At 34.0% G+C, this 24940-nt stretch overlaps 2 protein-coding genes and 1 non-coding gene across 3 annotated transcripts; 1 reads left to right on the forward strand and 2 right to left on the reverse strand.

The window, feature by feature from the left end:
• Positions 1-4803: 4803 nt before the first annotated feature.
• Positions 4804-5754, reverse strand: LOC142550166 (uncharacterized). Its single transcript, XM_075659405.1, has one exon. The coding sequence runs from the start codon at positions 5752-5754 to the stop codon at positions 4804-4806; it is 951 nt and encodes a 316-aa protein (XP_075515520.1).
• A 12226-nt stretch (positions 5755-17980) lies between these two features.
• LOC142548137 (two-component response regulator ARR17-like) lies at positions 17981-20132 on the reverse strand. The gene is made up of 5 exons (XM_075656471.1): positions 19519-20132; positions 19003-19085; positions 18563-18640; positions 18404-18474; positions 17981-18313 (listed from the first exon to the last, which is right to left on the reverse strand). The coding sequence occupies exons 1-5, from the start codon at positions 19670-19672 to the stop codon at positions 18193-18195; spliced, it is 507 nt and encodes a 168-aa protein (XP_075512586.1). The 5' UTR covers positions 19673-20132; the 3' UTR covers positions 17981-18192.
• An 861-nt stretch (positions 20133-20993) lies between these two features.
• On the forward strand, positions 20994-21065 carry TRNAH-GUG (transfer RNA histidin (anticodon GUG)). Its single transcript has one exon. It is a non-coding gene; the product is annotated as a tRNA-His (tRNA).
• Positions 21066-24940: the final 3875 nt, after the last annotated feature.

Here is a 24940-nt window from a genome sequence, read left to right on the forward strand (position 1 = left end):
CACACCACCAGGTGCTTCTCTCGCCTGATCCTCGATCATGGCGTACACTCTCACTTGAGGAGGAACTTGGGCACTCTGACCACCCGATCCTCGATATCGTGGGACACTTGACTACTGAAAGGATGGAACAGGAACAGCAGGTCTCATCATACTAGGGCCACCTCTAAATCCTGGCTGGGTTTGGGAAGAAGTCGTACCCCTGTTCGGACATACTCGAGAGAAATGACCTTCCTGCCCACATTGATAACAAGTACCAAACATACCTCGACACTGCTCGATAGTATGTTTACCCCCACAATGACTACAATAAGGAGCAATCACAGGACTCCCTCTCTGTGATCCACTCGAACTCGAAGAAGACGAAGAAACAGAACCAGTCTTCTTAAACTTCTTACCTCTCGGCCGCAAAGTAGGCTGCTGAGCTGACACTGGAGGTAGAGGAGTATACTGTGGACCTCCTCGCCTAAGTCCAGCCTCGGCTGTCTTGGCTCGTTCAACTGCCTCCGCGTAGCTGGTAGGCAATCCAGAAACAACATAAGTATATATAGCAGGATGCAATCCATTCACAAACCTGTTATATTTTGCCTTCGCATTCCCAGCTACGTGAGGTGCATACTTCAACAGAGTAGAAAATTTCGAAGCATATTCTGCAACAGTAATCGTTCCCTGCTGCAGATTATAAAATTCATTTTCCTGAGCAGTATAATAAGATGGAGGGGAATACTGCTCCAAAAACTGGGCCTTGAAGACATCCCATGTGACTTCAATCCCAGCCTCTTTCAATCCAATCTCAGCGGCTTCCCACCAAAATTTAGCTCGGTCTTTCAATTGATACAAAGCAAGTTTCAGTCTCCGAGCCTTGGAATATTCAACAATATTAAACAAATGCTCAATATCCTTCAACCAGGCCTCTGCACTTTCAGCACTCTCAGTGCCAAAGAACCTCAGTGGTTTCAAATCCTGGAATCGAGCCATCACTACATCCATGGACAATCCTTCAAATTGCCCAACTATCCTCTCAGTACTGCTACTCGCAGTTTCATTTGTGGGATCCATCTACAAATCAAAAGATGAATATCACAAATCAATATCAATTTCACATCATCATCATCTCATATCATTAATCTCATCAGATACTTACTCAAATCAAATCAAGTAAGAGCAAGTAATACAAATAAATCAAACACATGCTCACAATTCATTTGTGCCTATTCAAGTGTACACAAAACTCAATCGAGCATTCCCAGCTATGCTCTGATACCACTCTATGTGGGGCCCTTAGCTCCTAATCGTTATTACAATGCACTTTGATTAGGGTTAACTAATTACAGCGGAAAACTAGTTTAAAATTTCTTTACCATGAGCCCAAAATATTTCTTCTATAATTTAAATACTAAAAATAGTATTTAATCTCACATCATAAACATGCCCACACGTAATCAAAACCAATCATATTCAAACAACTCATATCCTCGGGACATGCCCCGGTATATAAATACATATACATATATACTGGGAACAAAATATAAACCTCAATTCAAACTGTGACTCCCTCCAGAAGTACTCCGGTCTCCTGATATCCTGGAGTACCTGTCATTGTCCACACACAAAGACAACAACAGACCCCCTTGGAGGTGAGCAAAGCTCCGTATGGAACAACCATCATATATACCACAGATATCTAAACAATGATATATGGTATGCAATGCATGTATGTCGTCGAGGTATCAGGTCAAATGCCCATCCACTGAGCACATGTCAGAATCAAACGAATCGCTATCAAATCAATGCTCGAGCTGGCACACCGGCCTCAATAAGGGATACTCGTATGATAGCGTCGACGAAGCGCCATCAAATCCCAAATCTCATATCAATCGTCGGGGCCACAAATGTCTATGCTTTAAGGGTCATGTAATACCAAACATAGCATTGTGTTCACAAACCCCAGAATCCAATCAAATCATATCAGGGTATCCAAGGATCATAGCTCAACGTGCATGTCATGTATCGATGTATGCATCAAACGATGTGTGTTAACAAAACATTTATTTTATACATCGATATTCAAATCACAATGTCATGTATGTCACATAAACTCAACAAATAAGGCATATAGACATGTATTCTCATTCCAATCAATCAAATCAATCCAACATATATCATATAATACAGATACTTGTCGTATGTTACTCGGTCGCAACATACCTCAATTCTTCGTTTCCGGTTGATGTAGCCTGAAGATATCGGTAAAATACTTTATCTACATCAATAACATACTCATTCCAATCAATAACATAATCCAAAGTCATTAATATGAGTTTCAAATATTTTTTGAAACTTCAAAAATTCATATCAAATCCAAATCATATCATAATTCAATTCCGACTTCGAATATGAGTTTATTGTCGCTTATTCTACTACATATAGGAATTTCAACTTCAAATACACGCTATTCAAGCACTTTGATATTTAGAACTGCTGGAACCAGAAAAAATTTACCCCAAAAGGAAGCTCTCGACGCGAGGATTCTGAATATATAATTTATTCCAAGTTTGGACAACGTTTCGAGGTGATTTCGTACGAAAGAAATCAATTCCTCTTGTTTCCTTTCGAAGCTTCAGAGGAAATGAAAGGATACATCTGGAAAAATTCATCCTTATCACTCCTTAAATCGTGCTTCAGAGGTGTCGGCGCATATGCGCGCCAAAACTCGCGCATATGCACGCATGGTTCTGCCCGAACACAAATTTCATATACCTCGGCGCTCGGCGGTCATTTTCTACCGCCCGAGCGCCACTTGTTCTGTACAAATATTGACTTTTGTACTATATTGGCGTCCGGCTTCTCCACTTGAGCTCTTACAACGTCAATTCATATTCGATACTTATTTTCTCATTTTCATTGTCACGATATACATCGAATACATAATCACATGATAATTTCATAAATTATCGATAATCAACATAAGATTTACGATAATACGATACACGGTCCTTACATTTTGGCTGGAAGGTGATGCCTTCAGTCTAGACTAGGAGTTCAATTTGGCGGTGGGTAAGTCCTAAGCTGGGTGGGTTTGTACAAATGTGTTGTATAATCAAAGTCTTCTAGTGAAACCTACCAGAGATGTTAGAAGGGGTGACGTATGAGCAATTGAAGTCTCCGAACATCCATAAAAATATTTTGTTTATTAATTGGTTAACTATGTTTTAAACTGATTTGATCAGTTTAGCTGATATCAATTCAGTTAAGTTCATAGCTGAACTGATAGAAGCTACAACTGATTCCCCATATTTTAGTCGATCAGTTTACACAAGTCATTAACTTTTAAAATCTCTTAGTTTTTCTTAACGAATGATTACTTCGAGTGTTTTCCTCTTGGTTTGAAACCAAACTCGAACATGAACTATTGCAGCTCATTGAGAATATTATGTTTGAAGCACCTGCAACCGATCCATCAATTAATAACAAGAACAATATATTATTATCTAGCACAATATTGTCTAAAAAACAACTACATCAATTATCAAAACAAATATAATATAAAATATATTAACTATAAGTAAACCAATTATAAAAAAATAAAAAATAATAAACAAACTAAAAATAATATATTCACAATCTACGAGTTTTGTAGATACACATTTATTTTAATAATAAAAATTTATATACATATCTCGATTGAAATTTTTATAATGAAATTTTACTTATATGAAAAATCAAAAACAAGTATTGACAATATAAATAAAATCAAAAGAAAAATTTAGCTTGAGTTAGATTGACAGTATAAATAAAATCGAATAAAATAATTATTCTATATATTAATATAAATTAAAGATCTACACAAATAATAATAATAACAAACACATAATAATTTTAAGATATAAATATATTAATAAATATTTGACTGCGTCACAACAAAAACATTTTTTTTAAAAAATATTGGTGGCACTCTCTTTCAAAAGAGTTACTTTATTATTATTATTTTAAAAAATAGTTAATCAAGTTACCCTTTTAAGAAGGCGTCACTTGATTAAGTAGTAATAAATACTCGCATTTACCTTAAAAAATTAAATTAGTCTAACATTATTGTAGTTGGATATGCTGAAAATATGAGAGTGTGCTAAGAATTAGCATCCCAATGCAAACAAGAATACCCCCTTCAGCAAAGAGAATTTCAAGAGATTATTCATGCAATTGTTCAGCTTTTTATTTTGTTGTTCAGCAAAGAGAAAATTTGAAGACGAAGAGAGTTTAGGCTTTCTCCATACTTAAAAATGACATAAACCATAATATATAAATAAAAACGGTATATAAGTCATTTAATAATTACATATATGTTAAAAGCTTTTTATAAATAAGGATGAGAGAAGTGAACTAATAAATGATCGTCAAGTCTATTAGGACATCCGCAATGGTAAGTGTTAAAACTTTTTATCTCTTTCACCCACATTCCTTTTAAAACTCATTATTTATGGGTATCAAAATTCACTCAATCATCTTAAAAAATTTTCATATTAAATAAAAATGTTTTACAATATTTAAATCATTTTCTAGATGTTCCAACGGCTACTTTGTAACAGCTGATTCCAATGGCTATTTTACAATGACAATTTTTCAAAGATGATAATAATTGAAAATCACATTAATGGAAATGAGAAATACAATGATTAAAAATTACAATAACTCAAAAATACAATAATACTAGAAAATACACGTTGAGTAAATAGTTTAGATATTTCATCTAGACCTAATATCCTGGCATAGACATTCATGTATGATAAGCTGCTCCTCTGTCATCTGCTAGGTGTCTTTGTTCAAGATTTCGTTCTCCTTCAATTTCAAGCGTCGATTCTTAGCTCCATATTTGGACAAGGCAATTTTTGCCTTAATCTCCTCTGCTTCGAGTTGTTTTTGTTTCAGATCGACTTCGGACTTCTTCACGCTTGTGTACTCAGTGAACTTTACGAAAATATTGTTGTAGTTTATTGTTAGATCTTCCATGGTCGATTTTACTATGTCTTTTCCCTTTATTTTTGCTGAATTTTGTCCCATTGGACGAGTATCTTCATCATCTAGGTCTATACTCATCTCTTGGTTAGAGGAGGTGTTGCTTGCTCCCGATTTCGAAGTCCTCATCTTCTTTGTGGCCACAAAGTGATCTGCGGACTGTGGAGTAAACATTGGACGGTCTTTGACAATTCTCAACACATGCTCGAGATTCAATGCAACACTATTATTTTCGGATCGATATTTTTCGTACGCAAACCTCAATATATCTTCGTCAATGTGACCACTTCGATATGAACTGCAAACGCTATTATAATTTGCGTTGGATCGATGTACCTTCTTTTGGATTGTATTGTGCCAATGTGACTGTATAACATTTGCACTTCTGGTGTTTGAACATGGGGGACGATTTTCATTGTAGTAGCTTGCAACACGTCCCCAAAAAGCATTCGTCTTTTGATCATTGCCGATTATTGGATCATTGTTGATAGTGACAAAACTTCTCGTTAAGATCTCATCTTCAACCTTTGTCCAACTTGAATGCTTTCTTGAACCCTCAGCATTTGAAACTGCTTTTTTTAAATTGACCACCTCAATTGGGGATTCACGATCGAAAAGTTGCGTCTCTGGGACAAAAGTCGGAGTTGCAGGTTCATTCGACATGTGAGATGTGAAAGGTATGACAGTTGTGTGCGGGATAGTACATCCATGAACAACCGGCAGCATGAAATACGGATGACTCATGTTTTGCCAATTTTCGGCTGGAAGCGGTTGATATGGACCTCAAGGGACATAACTCGGATGATTCATAGAATTTTCAAAACATTGGAAATTTTGAAGATTTTGTGGAGGAAACGGCATATTTGGAAATGGATGTGGGTATTGATAATTTGGTGGAATTTCTGGATTTTGGGAAGATGAATATTCTTGCGGGTTGTTTGTAGAATTCAAGAAATTTGTAAAAAATGTCTTATTATTTTCATCCATTTCGGATAGAAAATAAGATTGTTGGAACTTCTGTTGGAAACTAAATTCCGGCGTTTGACAAAATATGAACCAACTGATACGCGCGATTATATTCAGCAACTGGACTTAACAACTGAAATCAGCTGATCTAATAAAGAAAACTGATCAGTTGGAAACCAATCAGTTGATACATTCAGCCATATTCTTTTAAACTGATCAACCAACTGATACGCGCGATTATATTCAGCAACTGGACTTAACAACTGAAATCAGCTGATCTAATAAAGAAAACTGATCAGTTGGAAACCGATCAATTGATACATTCAGCCGTATGCTTTTAAGCTAAGCATCCTTCAATTGAACATGTCTCGGAAAAGAACACTCAACCGACAAAGAGACATAGAAGACTGCAACTGAATATGAAACGCCGCACTTCAATCAATACAGCTTAGAATAACGCATTTCGGCTAAAGCAGTTAAGACGCCGCATTACAATAAATGAAGCAAACAAAAATAAAGTGGCAATCAACGGATACAAAGATTCAAATATATCTCAAGTTACCGTTGGAAGGAAAGCTTATAAATATGACAGAAGAACAGCTGAAGAAAATAGAGAGATCACTCTATTAAAAGCTTGTTGTTACTCTGCCAAAATCCTAGCTCACTCTTACTTGATTTATTCGTAGCATTCAAGGCTACAATTTGAGCTCACTAGCACTTTGTAATATTCGTTAAATTCGATAGTTCTAAGATCAATTACGCACTGAGAACATTTTGTGATACTAAGAGTTTCAGCTTTTGGCAGTGATAAGTCCAAAATGAAGTGGGTCAGTACAAATCTTGTATTATATCAAAGTCTTTTAGTGGAAATCCTATCCTTGAGATATAAGGGGTGACGTAGGAGTAATTGAAATCTCCGAACATCCAGAAACAATCCTTGTGTATTTTATTTTCGTATTCTATCTTTCAGTCAGTTACTTTCCGCAACTACTTTAGTTTAACTGATTGTCATTGACCAACAAGATTCCGAGAATCAGTTTTTCACCAAACTGAACTCAAAATTCGAAAAGATCAGTTTTAATTGTGAGGGTTTATTCAACCCCCCTTCTAAACACTCTTAATACGTTAATCGATCCTATCAACTTCTTAAAAAAATAGACGGGTAGAATGTTAGATATTAGAATTGGAGAGTGTAGTGACTTGGAATGAAAATATGTTTACACATTGGTGGGTATTTATAGAAAAGATTTCAAACTAGCCTTTAAGTAGCCGCTAATTTTTTTTTTTTTGGATTTTTTAAAATTTAATTCGAATTTAATTTAAAAAGTTTAAAAAAAATAAAAAATCCAAAAAAACCGTTAGAAAATAAATATTAAAAAAATATTAAAAACGATAAAATTTAAAAAATTGAATGAACGTCTCTCTCCTGTGAATGAGCATTATAACGCTGATTCAGAAATTATAACACCCCAATGTTGATGCTCTTAAAATAATTTTGCCCAAAAAAAATGTTTACGGAGAGTCCGTACGCATCTAGCATGTTATTAATATTTTGAAGACAACGTCCAAAGATTGTGAAACTACATTCTTGTTCTTTTGTTTTTCCTCGTCAATGTCGATGAGCGAACCAAATATATTATTGTCTAGTAAGAGTGGCTGATTCTATGGTACCATGAATTTGGTTGTTATCTTTTTTTGAAAAATAAAATAAAAGTAAAAAACAAGAAAAAACAACGGCTAAATGTCTCGATTTCAACAAAAGTTGAACAACCAATCCACGTCTCATCTCATTTATTCAAATAAAAAAAAATTATGTTGAAAGCTCTGCATTTCGAATTTATTATTTCGATCCAAAAGCCAGCCCACTTATTCCCAATATTTAAACTATTGAAATTAAATTTTGAACTATAAATAATGTTTATTTTTTAAATAATAAATGTAATATACAAAATAGCAATATATGATATCATATTACAGTATATAAATAACTAAATCCACCATTGTTATATTATCTAAATAAAAAAACGAATGAAAATAATCTAAATATTTCATAATTTTAATATAGTTTCTATTTATTTTATAAAATAACTTTATATCGAAAAAATATTGTATAAAAAATGAATTTACAATTTATATACATAATTACTAGTACTAATTAATAAGGTGGCCACAACACGCATTTAACACGATTCCTAAGGTTCTCCATTCTAAATAAAGTTCCAACTTTTTTCTTCCTTTCTCGTTAACCAAGCATATTCTTCATTATATCCCATAAATTCTCTGTTATATATATATATATATATACACACATTGTATATAATATATATAATATACTCCGATACAAATTAATCAACAAAAAAGTTTCAATTCAGAAGGGCCATCCAGGTAATTTAATTTGTTCATGTTTCAAGTTATAAACATTCACCAAATTCCCAGAGTTAAAAAGTGGCCAAGATCACTTGTTGCTGCTGCAATCTGTATATCCATATAATTTTTTTTTCAGATTTAAATACGAAATGGGCCACCATTGCCATCACCACCACCACCACGGCCTCGACCAGGACGATCCGACCGTGGCTTGCTGCTGCTGGCCGTGTTTATTGATTTCCTCAGTGTTTAGAATGATAGGGAGATGCATGTTTGTTGTGTGCTATCCTGTGCTGCAGTGCTGTGGATTGGATGATTGTAGGCATCATCACCACAACCATTTTTATTAAATATATTTTCATGTTCATGTTATATAATTCTATTCATGAATACATATATTTTTGAATTTGGCCAATTCATTAGTATATTATAGTTGGAAAAAACTTAATTAATAATTTAAAAAGATACGTAAAATTTGTACCTATATATTGGCCTAAAAAATTAATAGAAATAATATTTCATCTAGTTTTCTCCGATCACAAAAATATTTGCCACCACAAATTACAAGGGCACAAACACTTCTTTTTCTTGTTTTCTTTTTTTAAATCAATGCACGCACACATCTCTCTCTCTATGTATGTATAGAGGCGACATCGATTTTTATATTATGTGGATTGTATATATCGTTGCCACAAATTTGATACCCTTGCAAAATTTATATTATTTCTTATTAAAACAAATGTTGACTGCAATAATTGGTTTCGGTGGGTGAAACAATCGAAAACTGTTGTACAGTTTAAAATATTTCAGTTACACAGTTAACATCCGTTATAACTTTTAATAAAGCGACAAAGATTCGATCCTACAACAAATTTATCTCAATCACACTAATTATATGATATAATACTCGACAATAATAGGGAACTCGTATTAGAGTAGATGTCCTGCAAGCCAACAGTTGGCTATTAAATTTATTGACTCTAGTGTAATATCAATCTTTATTTTATTATAATCTAACTTTCATGAAATCAATTTACTTTATCGGTATACTCATGCAATCAGTATAGATAAAGTCCTTGCTTATACTTTAATACAAATGGATCGTAATTTGATCTTGAAACTCATTTGTAAATATCGTATATTCTAAATTTGTTCATAGTCGATTCAGCCGCCTAAAACAAGGATAAAGGTCGCTTGAGATTGAGACTAGCATCTGTGGTATTGTGTCCCATGTTTCATGGTAAGGACATAAAGATGCCCAATCATACAGATGGGTAATCATACAATGATTGTGCCGAACAACTTTCCCTCGAACTTTCCAATTGGTTATCATTCATCGAGAGGAAAAGTCCGTTTTTGTGATTGTACATGATTAGTCCTTACGACCCGGGACAACACTGAGGCTCTACATACTAGGATTGCGCGTTGACTCGTTTACCGACTCCGTGAAGGTCATAAAGTGGCGAGGTTGGGTGCAATTTCAACGTATGTAGGATCAAGTGCATTGTAATCGAGAATTCACCGTTCACCTATGGGTGTGGATATCCTATGTGATCCAATGAAATAATAGTGCATAAAATCTCTGGCCAGAGTGGGAGATGTACATTAGGGAAGGAGTTCTCTAATTGTGCATGCAATAACACTATGAAAATATCATTATTGTATCACAAAGCTATCGAATCTAATATGCAACCCTCGATTAACCAATTGTTGTATATTCGATCGGGATATATGAAATGAAGAGACCATACTGTACGTTAATTATAATCGATTGGTTATTGCAGGCATTATCAGTGATACCTAGGGAATCATGGGGCGATGCTACTAGACCCTTTTACCATGTTTCGATGAGTTTAATTAGAAAATGATTTCTGACATTCTCATGATCAAATGTTGGTGCATGAAATGTGGGCAAATTAGGGTAAGCCCGAATAAAAGAAATTGTCCTGAATCACAAAGAGTTGTGAACACACGGCTAGTTGTATCACTGAACCATTGAGGGTCACACAAGCACTGGATTATCTGTTCTCATTGAGAAAATAAATTCAAGTAGTTGAGTTTATATAAAATTATGATATAATAAATTCAAGTAGTTGAATTTATATAATTAAACTTTGCGAGAATAAATTCAAGGAGTTGAATTTATGAGATAGTAAATTCAAAAAGTTGAATTTATGATATTTAAAATTTGAAGAGAATAAATTCAAGGAGTTGAAATTTATAAAATTTAAGAATTTAATTTATTAAACTCAAAAATTGAGTTTCTTAAATATTAAATTAAATATATAGTGAGAGGTACTTAATAGACTTGTAGAATGGACTTTGATTAATTAATTAAACTAGTTTGACAGCCCAATTAATTAATCAAGTCCATTAATATTAATCCTGGAATCTAAATCTATTTTTACGGAAATTAGGTCAAGCATACGAAATTAAGTAAAGGAGGTGATTAACCCTAGCTTCCATTCCATCTAAAATTTTCAAAAATCCTCTTAAAATTTTCTCTCAGAATTTCGGACACCTTGAAAGAAAATTAAGGGTTGAGCCGTATCTCGAATTTTGATCTCCAACGAAAAACTCTTCTAAATTTTTTAATGCAATTTAGAAGAGGAACAATCATTCCAGTCGTGAACTTGATAGGAATATTAAAGAAAGGTTCCTGAAGAAAGTTCATAGGGAAATTCAACAAGAGTTATATCCGCCAATATCGGAATAGTTAGAGTCGAGTGAAAAAATTCACTAAAGGTATAACATCTAACACTATATGAATGTATTTTTATTTAATCATATGAGTGTTCAAAGAAAATTTTGAATGTCAAAATAAAAATTTTAAACTTCCGCTGAGATTTGGACACGAGAAAACTGATATCCCAACAATGGTATCAGAGCCAAATTTTCTTTATCGTATGGTTTAAATCATGTTGAATAATATTTCTAACCACATAAGAAATTTTTTCAGAAAATTGATGCACATTAAAATTTTATTTTCATCAAAAAAAATCGCACCCTAGGCTCGAACAATTCAAGCCCAAGACCGAGAATATTTTTTTTTTGGAATCTACTCGGAACTGTTCCGGGCAGACCGTGCACGCAGGGCTGCGCACGGCGTGCGCCCGCCAATGCCCGATTTGATCGGACAGCAGGCAAGCGGCACGAGCGGCTGCCCAGAAATGTCCCGGACACCGTGCTGGGTCGTGGGCTTGAATTGTTCGGGCCTATGATAAGATTTTATGATTTTACAAAATTTTGAATAAAATTGATGTTTTGTCAAAATTGTTCATTTTTTCCTTAAAATCAAATTTTGCTAAATTTTTAATTTACTTGTAAGATAAATAATTAGAATATGAATTTAATTATTTATTGTAAAAATATATTTTACAAGAATCAATTATTATTGAATAAATTGAAAATTTAATAAAAGATGTTTATTTAATTTAATTAAATCTTTAATAATTGTGGTGATTAGTGATGATATTATTAGATGCATGATTTAATCAATTAATTAAATTTTATTTAATTAATTGATGTTAATATGTGATATTAAATGCATGAAGGATAATCGAGAGCTTTGACCAATGCATTAGGTATATGTTATGATATTTTAATGTTTTATTCATTTTGTTAATATTTGATATTATTAAAGTGGGTCTGGTTTATGACTCATTTTCACCTCCATGAGATGTATCCCTTATGTGTCATGGCTATTTAAACTTAATTATTAGAAATAGTGGGAGATCAAGACTGGATGATGGTGGGCTCGATGCACAAGATGAAGACATGTAAAATATTGGAAGCTCTTGTAATAAGTTGCATTTTCATCCCTGCATTCATCTAGGTTTTGGGCCTGGATCCATGTTTGTCTCACATTAATCTAATAGTATTGGTGATCGATCATCCTTATTTATTGTGTGTGTGTGTGTGAGATCAAACATGGCACGCGATTTTAAGTTAAAATGATGAGACAATTTTAAAATTAAAATCCCTCATTTTGAATAAGATTCAAAATTTAAATCAAACCGCAAAAGTAAAAATTAAAGGTGTTTAATTTATTTTTGCCTTCCATCAACTGTGATTGCATGTTGAACGCTATCCGTGGACAGTGTCTGGCTCATATTATTGGGGAGAACTGGACGCTGGAAAGTTGTGACTTCCACCAGACATATGATGTGAAATGAGGGGAACTCCCATGACTTCGGCTCATATTATTGGGGAAATTCATGGTGACCGTCCACCACAATTCGATATTGATAGGTCGGTTTGACACGTAAAAATAAACGACGTCATATTATTGTGTCCTTATTAAACGAGGCGAAACACGGAGAGGTTGCATAGCGATGCAATTGGATTCTACATTTAGAAATTATAATTGGCTGATATTATTCGTGATCATAATTGTCTAATTTGACTCTACGTGCCCACTAAGGAAATACGATTTCTTTTTTTCATCAGAAGATGGTGGAAATATCAAAATAGTGGGAGAAAAATTTATAAAATAAAAATCCGCATTTTATATCTTAAAATTATTTTAAAATAATCACTAACCATTATTTTATTTTTCGTTTTCAGTATATTTACATTGACGAATCGTAACTCGCTTTCAATCATTCTCGATCAAAACAAGTTGACTGGCCCTAACTATAATGACTGGTTTGGAAATTTAAAGATGTTCTGAATTCGGAAAAGATTATCTATGTGCTTGATAAGAAGCCACCGAGGGAAGCACCTTCGGACGTCAGTGAGACTGAGTTGGCTAATCTTGAGAAATGGTGGGACCATGATCTTCAAGTTAAAAGCTAAATGTTGGCTTCTATGTCGAATGAACTTCAAAAGAGGTTCGAGGAGGCGGTGAATGTTGCAGACATTCACCTTTATCTGAAGGAATTGTATGGTGTACAAACTCGTTTAGAGAGACATGATACTGTTAAGGAGCTCATGACTACACGTTTGCAAGATGGGAGTTCGGTCCATGAGCATGATGTTAGTATGATTGGGCTCATCGAGAAGTTGGTGGGACTCGACGTGGTTATTCCTAGTGAGCTCTCAACTGATATTCTCCTGCTATCTTGTTCGATGGATTTGTGGTTAATTTTAATATGAATAAGCTCGAGGCCACCCTTGAAGAGTTGGTCAGCATGCTTACTACTTATGAAGTCACAGTCAAGAAAGAAAAGCATGTTTTTCTAGTGGGCTCATCATTCGGTACGAAAAAAGGAGCCCAAAATAAAGGCAAGAAGCGTTCTACCCCACCAAAGAAGAACCAGCTCAACAAGAAGCCATACATGTCTATTTCCACTGCAACAAGCCTGGACATTGGAGGCGTAACTGTACGGAGTATCTTACCCAGAAGCGTTCTGGCTACGGTATGTTTTACATAGAACTAAATGTCTCAATTAATTCCTCTTCTTGGATATTAGATATCGGATGTGGTTCTCATCTATGCAATGATTTGCAGACGATGGCAAGAAGCAGGAGACTTAGAGATGGGAAGACATTTCTAAGATTGGGGGATGGAGCAAGGGTTGCTGCAACTGCTATTGAAGACATTACTTTGATTTTGAGCAATAATTTTAAGTTATTTTTTAGAGACATTTTATATGTTCCTGAATTGGTTAAAAACATTATTTTTATTTCTACGCTTGATAGAGATGATTATTCTTGCGTTTTTGCTAAAGGTGTTTGCAATATTTACAAGAATGAATGTTTGAAAGGAACCGGCGAATTAATGAACGATCTCTATAACTTAAAACTGAAAGATATTCCGTTGAACAATATCCAAGCACAAAAGAAAACAACAACAAACAAAAAAAAGTTAGATGATCCAAATCCCGCACAAATATGACACGCTAGACTAGGTCAAATTTCCCAAAGAAGAATGCACAAACTATTGGGAGAAGACATGCTTGATCAAGACTCTCTTTAAGGGAAACGTGGAACATGCACATGGTCTACTGGATTTTATCCACACAGACATTTGTAGACCGGTAAGTATTATCACAAAATATGGGCAAACCTACTTCATTACATTTACTGATGACTATTCAAGGTATGTGTATGTCTATTTGATGAAACACAAATCTGAAGCTTTTGAAAAGTTTAAAGGATTCAAATCAGAAGTAGAAAAACAATTAGAAAGAAGTATTAAGACATTTTGATCTGATCGAGGTGGAGAATACTTGAGTACTGAATTCTTGGATTATTTGAAAGAGAATGGGCTTCTCTCACAGTGGACTCCACCAGCAACACCACAATTGAACGTAGTTTTTGAACGTCGTAAACGAACTTTGATCGACATGGTTTACGGAATTGCCTACATCCATTTGGAGCTTTGCACTTGAAACTGCGACAATGTTGTTGAATAATGTCCATAAAAAAGCTGTTGATAAAACACCATATGAGATATGGATGAGAAAAACTCCCAAATATTCTTACTTAATCATATGGGGATGTTCTACTTACGTAAAGCAGACAGCGAGAGACAAATTGGATAGTCGATCCATTTTGTGCTATTTTGTGGGGTATCCAAAGAATTTTGTTGAATACTATTTCTATCATCCCAATGAAGCAAAAGTGATTGTTTCAAGAAATGCCACCTTCTTAGAGAAGAAATTTCTATTAGATAGAAAAACGAGATGATAGAACTTGAAGAAATTCAAGATACTCCCTCAACAGTAGAAGTTGAACATGATCCCCAATAGCCAGTAGTTGAAGTACACGCACCTAGAAGGTCTGATAGGATTATTAGGCCACCTGCTATATATACGCTTCTTCATTAACAATGCCATGCTAAGTCTTGTGTTGGAAGTGATCTAATGAACTTTAAAGAAGCAATATCTGATATTGATTCATCCAAATGGTTTGAAGCCATGCAGTCTGAGATGAACTCTATGTATTCAAACCAAGTCTGGACATTAGTAGATCCACCTGAGAGAATCGTTCACATAGAATGCAAATGGATCTACAAAAGAAAGCTTGGGGTGGATGGGAAGGTATTGACCTTCAAAGTAAGACTGGTAGCAAAAGGTTATACTCAAAGGCAAGGAATTGACTATGAGGAAACTTTTTCACCAGTTGCTATGTTTAAGTCCATTAGAATACTACTAGTCATAGTAGCATGGTATGACTATGAGATATGACAAATGGATGTAAAAACTACATTCCTCAATGGAGACATTAAAGAAGATATTTATATGTCTCAACCTGAAGGATATACATCAGTAGGAAGTAAACATAAAGTATGCAAACTTCAGAGATCAATATATAGTCTCAAGCAGGAATCCAGAAGTTGAAACCTCATATTTGACAACACTATCAAGGAATTTGGTTTTGTCAAGAATCCTGAGGAACCATGTGTGTACGAGAAAGTCAGTGGGAGTGCAATGACATTCCTAATACTTTATGTTCATGATATCCTACTCATTGGGAATGATGTAGGATTACTGCAATCAAATAAAATATGGTTAACAAGTAAATTCTCCATGAAAGACATGGGTGAAGCATCATATTTATTGGAAATACAAATATATAGAGATAGATAAAAAAGATGTTGGGGCTCACCCAAGCGACTTATATCGATACCATTCTGAAGAGATTCTCTATGGAAGAGTCCAAGAGAGAACAATTACCAATATGTCATGGTATTACTCTACCTAGAGTAATGTGCCCCAAAACTGATGAAGAGATAGAGATGATGACATGTATTCCATATGCGTCAGCCATTGGTAGTATCATGTATGGTATGATATCAACACGTCGTGATGTTGATTACGCTCTTAGTGTTATTTGTATACCCATGCAATCAGCATAGATAAAGTCTTTGATTATACCTTAATACAAATGAATCGTTATTCGATCTTGAAACTCCTTTATAAATATTGTATATTCTAAATCCGTTCCTAGTCGATTCAGCCGTCTAAACCAAGGATAAAGGTCGCTTGAAATTGAGACTAGCATCTTTGATGTTGTGTACCGTGTTTCATGGTAAGGATATAAAGATGCCCAATCATACAGATGGGTAATCATACGATGATTGTACCGAACAACCCTCCATCTGACTTTCCAATTGGTTATCATTCATCGAGAGGAAAAGTCTGCGGTTGTGATTGTACATGATTAGTCCTTACGACCCAAAACAACACCGAGGCTCTACACACTAGGATTGTGCTTTGACTCGTTTACCGACTCCGTGAGGGTTACACGGTGACGAGGTTAGGTGCAATTGCAACATATGTAAGAGCCAGTGCATTGTAGTCGGGAATTCACCGCTCACATACAAGTATGGATATCCTATGTAATCTAACGAAATAATAGTGCATAAAATCTCTAGCTAGAGTGTGAGATGTACATTAGGAAAAGAGTTCTCTAGTTGTGCATGCAATGACACTATGAATATTTCATGATTTTATCACATAAATATCGAATCTAATATGCAACCCTCGATTAACCAATTGTTGCATATTCGATCGGGATATATGAGATGAAGTGACTGTACTATATGTTAATCATAACCGATTGGTTCTTGCAGACACTATCTGTGATACTTAGGGAATCAGGGGGCGATGCTACTAGACGTTCTTACCATGATTTAATGGGTTTAATCAGAACATAATTTCTGACATTCTCATGATCAAATATTGGTGCATGGAATGTGGGCAAATTAGGGTAAGCCCGAATAAAAGAAATTGCCATGAATCTCAAAGAGTTGTGAACCCACGGCTAGCTGTATTTCAGAATCATTGAGGATCACACAAGCACTGGATCATTTGTTCTCGTTGAGAAAATAAATTCAAGGAGTTGAATTTATATAAAATTATGATATAGTAAATTCAGGGAGTTGAATTTGTGAGATAGTAAATTCAAAAAGTTGAATTTATAATATTTAAAATTTGGAGAGAATAAATTCAAGAAATTGAATATAAACTTTGAGAATTTAATTTATTCAACTCAAAAGTTGAGTTTCGTAAATATTAAATTAAATATATAGTGAGAGGTATGTTTGATGGATTTGTAGGAGTACAAGTCCAAAATATTAAATAATTAAAGTTCTTAATGGACTTTGATTAATTAATTAAACTAGTTGGACTAGTATAATTAATTAATCAAGCCCGTTAATACTAATTAAGGAACCTAAATCTATTTTTATGGAAATTTAGGTTAAGCATACACAATTAAGTAAAGGAGGTGACTAACCCTAGCCTCCATTTCATCTAAAATTTTAGAAAATCCTCTTAAAATATTATCTCAAAATTTCGGCCACCTTGAAAAAAAATTAAAGGTTGAGCCGTCTCTCAAATTTTGATCTGCAACGAAAAATTCTTTTAAATTTTTTAGTGCAATTTAGAAGAGGAATACTCATTCCAGTCGTGGACTTGATAGGAGAATTAAAGAAAGATTTTTGAAGAAAGTTCTTAGGAAAATTTAACAAGAGTTATATCGGTAAATATCGGAATAGTTGGAGCTGAGTGAATTAATTCACTAAAAGTATAATTTCTAACCCCCTATGAATGTTTTTTTTATTTAAACTATATGAGTGTTCGAAGAAAATTTTGAATGTCAAAATAAAAATTTTAAACTTCTGCTGTGATTTAGACACAAGAAAACCGATCTACTACTAGAAGTGTTTAACATAAAGGGGAAAAAATGAAATATATGTAAGATTTACAATCCTGTGAAGTGATCTTCAATCAGGATGAATATGACCCATTTAATTGCAATCTAGCAATCCATGTTGCATCCTTTTTGTAAAGGTAAACATTTATGATGCATTAACTTGATCTGAATAGATATGATCCTTGCAATTGCATAATTTGTATATCAGTACTTATCTAAGAACAAGAAATACTCGAGAACTGATCAGACCAAGATCTTTGAGGATGTTCTGACAGAGGATTGTAGCAACTGGCAACGCAACTTCTTCACATCCGAGTATTTGAGAGGCTTTAGCATGAACATTTGCGCGCCTTCCTCTAAGCACCTATGAAATCGGAGAATTAGAAATGCGATAACTTAACCATAACATGTAAAGAAAAATACCTTGAACGAAGATAAGAAATATATGAATTACTTGTTTATACGAGTTGGGATATTTTCGGATGACATTATGACAACAGGAACATCCTTCATGACCGATGATTCCTGCTTAGGAAGATATCAACATGAACTTCTAGACCTCTAGATTGTAGACAAGTGAAATTATGTACATCGGGAGCTCATAATAATTCACCTTAATTTTCTTGAGCAGTTCATATCCGGTCATTCCTGGCATGCAGTAATCTGTTATAATCATATTCACCTTTGAGACCTGCTCCATTACAAACAGAAACGAGGGGCTCGAAAGTGTCAACATTTGGTGCGACGAATATGCAGAAAAGATCCTGAGGATAAAACTGGATTTGGGATTTAGTAGTTGCTAAAATATGAACTATGAAGTGTCGATCTGCTAATATCTATAGAGCTGCAGAAGCTCGACTTATAAAGCTCAACTTCTTATTTCCATAGAGTCACCATAGTTCTATAATTTCCAACTTTTCAAAAAATTCAGGGATTTTTTGACTCATATGAGCCAAGTTCAATATTTTATTTGCTAATCAAATCGAGCTCAAACTAATATATTAACTGTGTCAAATTAATGTAAGGTTTTCATAAAAAAAAAAAGTTGCTTACATTGTTATTCACAGTGCTGCTCTGGTTGTTATCTCCTAAACCAAGATACTCCAATGCCCTTAGTCCATTTTCTGCAGTAGTCACTGCAAGAAAACAATATATAGGTACGTAAAACTCGATTGGAGCCGTAGCCAATTTTTATTTTTAAAAAAAGTTACTTTCTGAGAAAATATAAAAAATTTCACACCATAAATTCTTAGATTCTTCTCCATGCACCATTGATTTTGTTCAATTACCTTTCAAAAAACCCAAAAAAAAAAAAAATCAACAAATTTCTCACCTCAAGCAAAGCTCAAAAAGATATTAAATGGTAATGTTCTTACCAAAATACCATTGTCATTTGTAGATAAAAGAAACCATTGCTTCACACTTATTAACGTGTAATTCCCATCAATATGTTACTACATCGCTATAATTATCTTTAAATTGATTTCAAGAAAGGTAAACACTTTACACAATGAGATTCAGAAAAATTGAGACAAAGTTTAGCCCAACAAGAAGGAAATTGCCAATTACCTCTGCAAGATGAATTCTTGAGCAATTTCTCAACAATCTTACGATCAACTAAATTGTCATCAACAGCAAGAACATGAGGTTCTTCCACATCACCCACCATTCCCTCCGTGAAATCACCCGAACCCGAACCCGAACCCGAACCGGAAGTGTCCATTTTTATCACTTTCTTGACTATGCAGCCAGAACCCACCTCACAATAGCACCAAAAAACAAAAAACACAAAACACACACCTATATATCTATATCTATAAAAATTGAAACCCACCAAGAAAGAGGGAACACAGAGCCCCCAGTGTGGTTGGTGGTATTTAAAGAGGAATGAATGACCCAAAAACTTTTGGGTTTTCAAGAAAATAATTCAGATTTCCAAAGTTTGTCACAAATATTTCGTGACCTCCTTAAGTTTCTCTGGATTTGATGCAGTATTCGATCACCAATAATATCCCATTTTTGTTTCGAAAATAAAACAAAATCCCATTTTTCCACCTCTCATACGGTACCAAAATCCGCATCAGAATCAATATCAGAATCTCCTCACTGCTCCATGAGATCCTACTCTGATGCTACTACAATTATAATAATCTTTAATTTTTCTCGAACTGGGTCTTCCTATTAAAAACACTGAGAATGACAATAAATCCAAGGCAAAGTAGAGGGCGATAATGTGAGACATTATTATCTTTGGCATCAGCCAGAATTAATTTTTGCAATAAATACATTGGATTTATTGAGGTTTATTGTATCCATAGCCATAAATGATGAAATCCCACAAAATTGTAAATGTCCGAAAAGACGAGACCGAGACAAATGGAAATGGGATTTATTTATTTCTGGGCAATCAACGAATTACTGGTTGTTTGGCATTTTGAATGAATCGATTAAAAAAAAGACTATTTATTTTATTTCAAAAATCTATTTTAGTAAATTCATAATTTACTTAAACTTTCAAATTCCACATTCCCATTAGGACATAAGCAAAAGAAGTCATATACGATCATGGTTTGGTTTCCTGGATGAAAACACAGCAGGGGTGAGAAATGATAGGATCTGCTCTGATTTTTGTGAGTGCATGGACTCTAAGATACAGCTCTATGAGATAATTTGAACTCTAATATATCTATATTATTTCTATATTATTTTATTAAATTTGAGACCTTTTGAATAATTAACTGTGTTGTCATGGTCTGTTTTAATAATTATATATATTAATAATCACTGAGGTCTTTTGTATTCTTTAATTTTTCAATTTATATATCAAAATTACAGTGTAGTCTCTCGCTATTTCTTGTGATTATATTTTTTATCCTCATTTAAATATAAATCAAATGAATTATAAAAAAAATTATACAAACATGCAACCGTGCGTAAGTGCACTGGTATGTATTAAGGAGAGATTCGTGTGGTGGCCAATGCCTGAAGTTTAAGGTGTACAGGTAATGTAGGTTTATATATTTAACGGAATTTAAGGTCAAGAAGTGGCTGTAGTTTAGTGGTGAGAATTCCACGTTGTGGCCGTGGAGACCTGGGCTCGAATCCCAGCAGCCACATTTTTTATTACTTTTGGATATCATAGTTTTAATTGATATATTTGTTTCTATTAACTTTTTATATTTTTGAAAAATAAAAATTTGTGTATTAATTTGTCTCATTAAAATAGTCTTTTTTTTCTACAGTTATATGTGGTTTTACTAATTGTATTCCTAAATATTATAGTTTATAGAAATTAATCAATGCGATTTATTTATCTTTTTTTAGATAAACATTTTATGCTCTATTGAGGTAATTTTTTTAAATAACACGTTGTTTTAGGTAAAATATAATATATATATATATAATTATAAAACTATTTTTTGATTGATGAACAATATAAATTAAATTAAATAGTTTAATAGAAGTATATATTGAAAGAAATAAAATATATTGAAAAAAAAAATTCATTTTCATTTTTGAGGAATGAATATATATATTAACATGTATATCTAAAACTATTTTATATAAAATTACATGTTGAAGGGAAAATTGTTAGCTATTTATTACCAATCCATTTTTTTCGATTTCTTCCTGACTTCCACTTTCACATGTATAATGTACCGCTCACTATAATAATGATGTAACTGTTTTTTCTTAATAAATATATAAAATGAAATCTATATTTATTTTGGATGGTGCTAATAAATTATGGGGGAATCCCATAATTTTTTTATATGTAACCCTATCTTTCTTTGTTCCGTACGTCTCTCTCGGTGGTCTTTGCCTCCACCGAACAACCTGAAAGTTAACGTAGAAAATTTTCCTTATTTAAGAGTTGGAGTCGTGGGCGGAGACGTTAATGGAATGATTATTTTGGCTCTGAGACGCCTTTTGCCGGGCCAATTTGAGCCACATATAGCAGAAACATTTGCGGTCCTCGAGGGCAGTTTAGCAGCCAAATTTATTCAATAATCAAGAATAGATTTTGGAATCAACTGTTGTCCAGTCAACTTCTGACATTGCTCCATGAGCCCCTGAAGCTTATCTTTTGGAAAGAATTCGACATCTACAAGGCCAACATATTGGTAGTTAAATCCAGTACATTCAACGATCTGGCATCATTGCTAGGCGTGTTCTTATTGTTCAGCAAGATTGCGAATGTGAGGATGCTCTGACAATTCTCCTAAGTTCGGTTGTTCGTAATGATGTAAGGGGTAGCAATTAATACACGGTAAATTTGCTTTAAAGTCCCACAAGTGCCAAACTTAAATCTGCATTCATATATGATTTTTAAGTACCCAAACATGTATAAAAAATAATGATATTAATGACACATTTGTTTTCGGATGAAACAAGTACAAAACATTGAAAATATGATACTAATATATATTATTTAATACCAGTTGTTTCATATATGATATTAATATATGATTTTTTGTAACCAAACATGTGTAGCAAATGTTGATTTTAATAAAGTGGTCATTTATATACTCAAAATCTTATATTTTGTACCATATCTAAAAAAACCGGTACTAAAATATCATATATATTAATACCGTATTTTCATTATCTTGTAACGATCTTCATCTGATAAGACAAAAGTCATTAATATCAATATTTATACATATTTTAATACTAAAAACTAATATATTAATATCACATCTGAAACAATTGGTAACCAAATATCACATATACGTACAATATTTTTAATGTTTTGTACTTTTTTTAATCCAAAAAAGACATGTGGCCCAAAGAGTTCAAACACATTTTCTGAAAAAGGGACTAAAAGCAAATTTTATCTAGATTGAAGGCATCACCTCCCAGCAAATACTTGTTTAACGTCTGCGTGTCAAAGACTACATACACAAGTTTTACGTCTTTATGCAAGACTGTATTTGAGTGGTGGTGTGTGTGTGTGTGTGTGAGAACTGATCTCCGAAAACAACCCGAATGATGTTCTCACACACTGAGGGAAATAAATTTCTACCCTAAGCTGATATAACTTGAAGTGTTTCGTCGACTGGCTAATTGCTTCTTTGTAAGCTAGTATGCAGTAAGCGTACCCTTTCTTTTCTCTCTTGTTTTGCCACTATTGTTGTTGATGGTCTTGATATGTATTTATAGCAGCAATGCGATCGTACATAGAGACTCATCACATGTGATTCCTGCAGTTTGAATGTGTTCCTTGAAATTTGTGTCTTGACTTTTTCGACAGCCATTTTGGAACATTTTTTCTTTAAGCTTTACTGCAACGTCTATTATTGTACTATTGATAGTATTGTTGATTTTCCTTAATGCGCGCAGCTGGATTCCACCTTTGATAAGCTTGTCGTGTTTTGCGAATTGACTGATTCCAAATTGATGCTCTGACTAATCAGTTGAACTGGTCTTCAATTGATCTGGTGAAATCAGTCGACTCGTCAGTTGAACTGATTTCACTCTTTCAGTTGAAATCAGTTCAACTGGTCAGCTAGGCTCTTTATCAGTTGAACTCTTCATCAGCTGGCCGGGCTTCTGAAGGTCTTCTGCTGAACCACCTATCAGCTGGACAATCAGTTGAACTGGTTCATGATATATCAGTTGAACTGATTCAGTTTCACACAATCAGTTAGCTTTTCAGTTTACGTCTTGATAGCTTTCAGTTTACGTCTTGATAGCTTTATTTTTCATTTTGAGGGAAATAAAGCTCCCCCTCACTAACTGAATTAAAACTCCTCTTTTAAAAATAATTATCTACGTCAAAATTTAGTAGCTTTAATCATTCAAGCAATTTAGACAAGAAATCTGGAGATATCAATTCAATCACATAAAACATATTTGGATAAACACAATGTCTATTTAATCAAATAGATTTCCTTTTTCTTAAACATTTAAGTACATTATCTGTTGGAACTTTTCAAGTTCGCAATCTTGATTTTGATGATAACAAAACTTGTTAATTATGTTACTAATAATCTACCTTAATGTGCAGCATCTAGGATTACTCACGAGCTATTTCCATCGCAAGCTGAAGACCTAACTGATCGCACAAACTGAATCAGTCTAACTGTTACGTCAATTGAGCAATCCATCTGATTGACCAGTTGATAGGTGGTTCAGCAAGAGAACCTCAGAAGCCTGGCCACCTGAATGAGTGTTCAACTGATGAAGAAACCCAGCTGATCAGTTCAACTGAACAATAATGAAACCAGTTCAACTGACAAGTCAACCGATTTCACCACCCCAACTGAAGATCAGTTCAGCTGACCAGTTCGAAGCATCAGTCAGAATCTTTCAGTTATGGATGAAGACAAACTCTTTTAGTGGAGTCCAGTTGTATGTGAAGGTACAAAGCCATTGTCCAGTCAAAGGACAATAATGGACGTTGCATCAGAGCATTAAAGACAAAACGTTTCAGAAGGACAGTCGAAAAGTCGAGACACAAAGTCCAAGAAACGAATTCAAGATGCAACTGATACAACAAATGAGTCTCACTGTGCGTTCAGTTTTCCCGCCTATATAAAGAGAAGATCAGTGAAGACTCAATAAGAAGAGTGAGCAAAAAAAAGCTTTTAAGCATATACGAGAGAAAATAAAGGGCACTCTCATTGCACATCAGCATTCAGAAGCAATTAGTCCAGAGGGAACTCTTCACAGTTATATCAGCTTAGATTAGAAGCTTATTTCCCTCAGTATGTGAGAACATCCTTGTTCAGTTCTCAGACACAAACACTCTCAACCACTCAAATATAGTCTTGCACAAAGACGTTAAACTCGTGTATGTAGTTTTTGATACATAGACGTTAAAGAAGTGTTGGCTGGAAGGTGCTGCCTTCAGTCGTAGCTAGGAGTTTAGTTTAAGCAGTAGTGTAAGTCCTAGCTGAGTGGGTTTGTACAAGTGTTTGTATAAATCAAAGTATTCTAGTGGATCCTACCTGAAGCGGTAGAAGGGGTGACGTAGGAGCAGTTGAAG

The sequence above is a fragment of the Primulina tabacum genome, chromosome 6, assembly GCF_025594145.1.
Source record: "Primulina tabacum isolate GXHZ01 chromosome 6, ASM2559414v2, whole genome shotgun sequence".
Classification (NCBI taxonomy): Eukaryota; Viridiplantae; Streptophyta; class Magnoliopsida; order Lamiales; family Gesneriaceae; genus Primulina; species Primulina tabacum.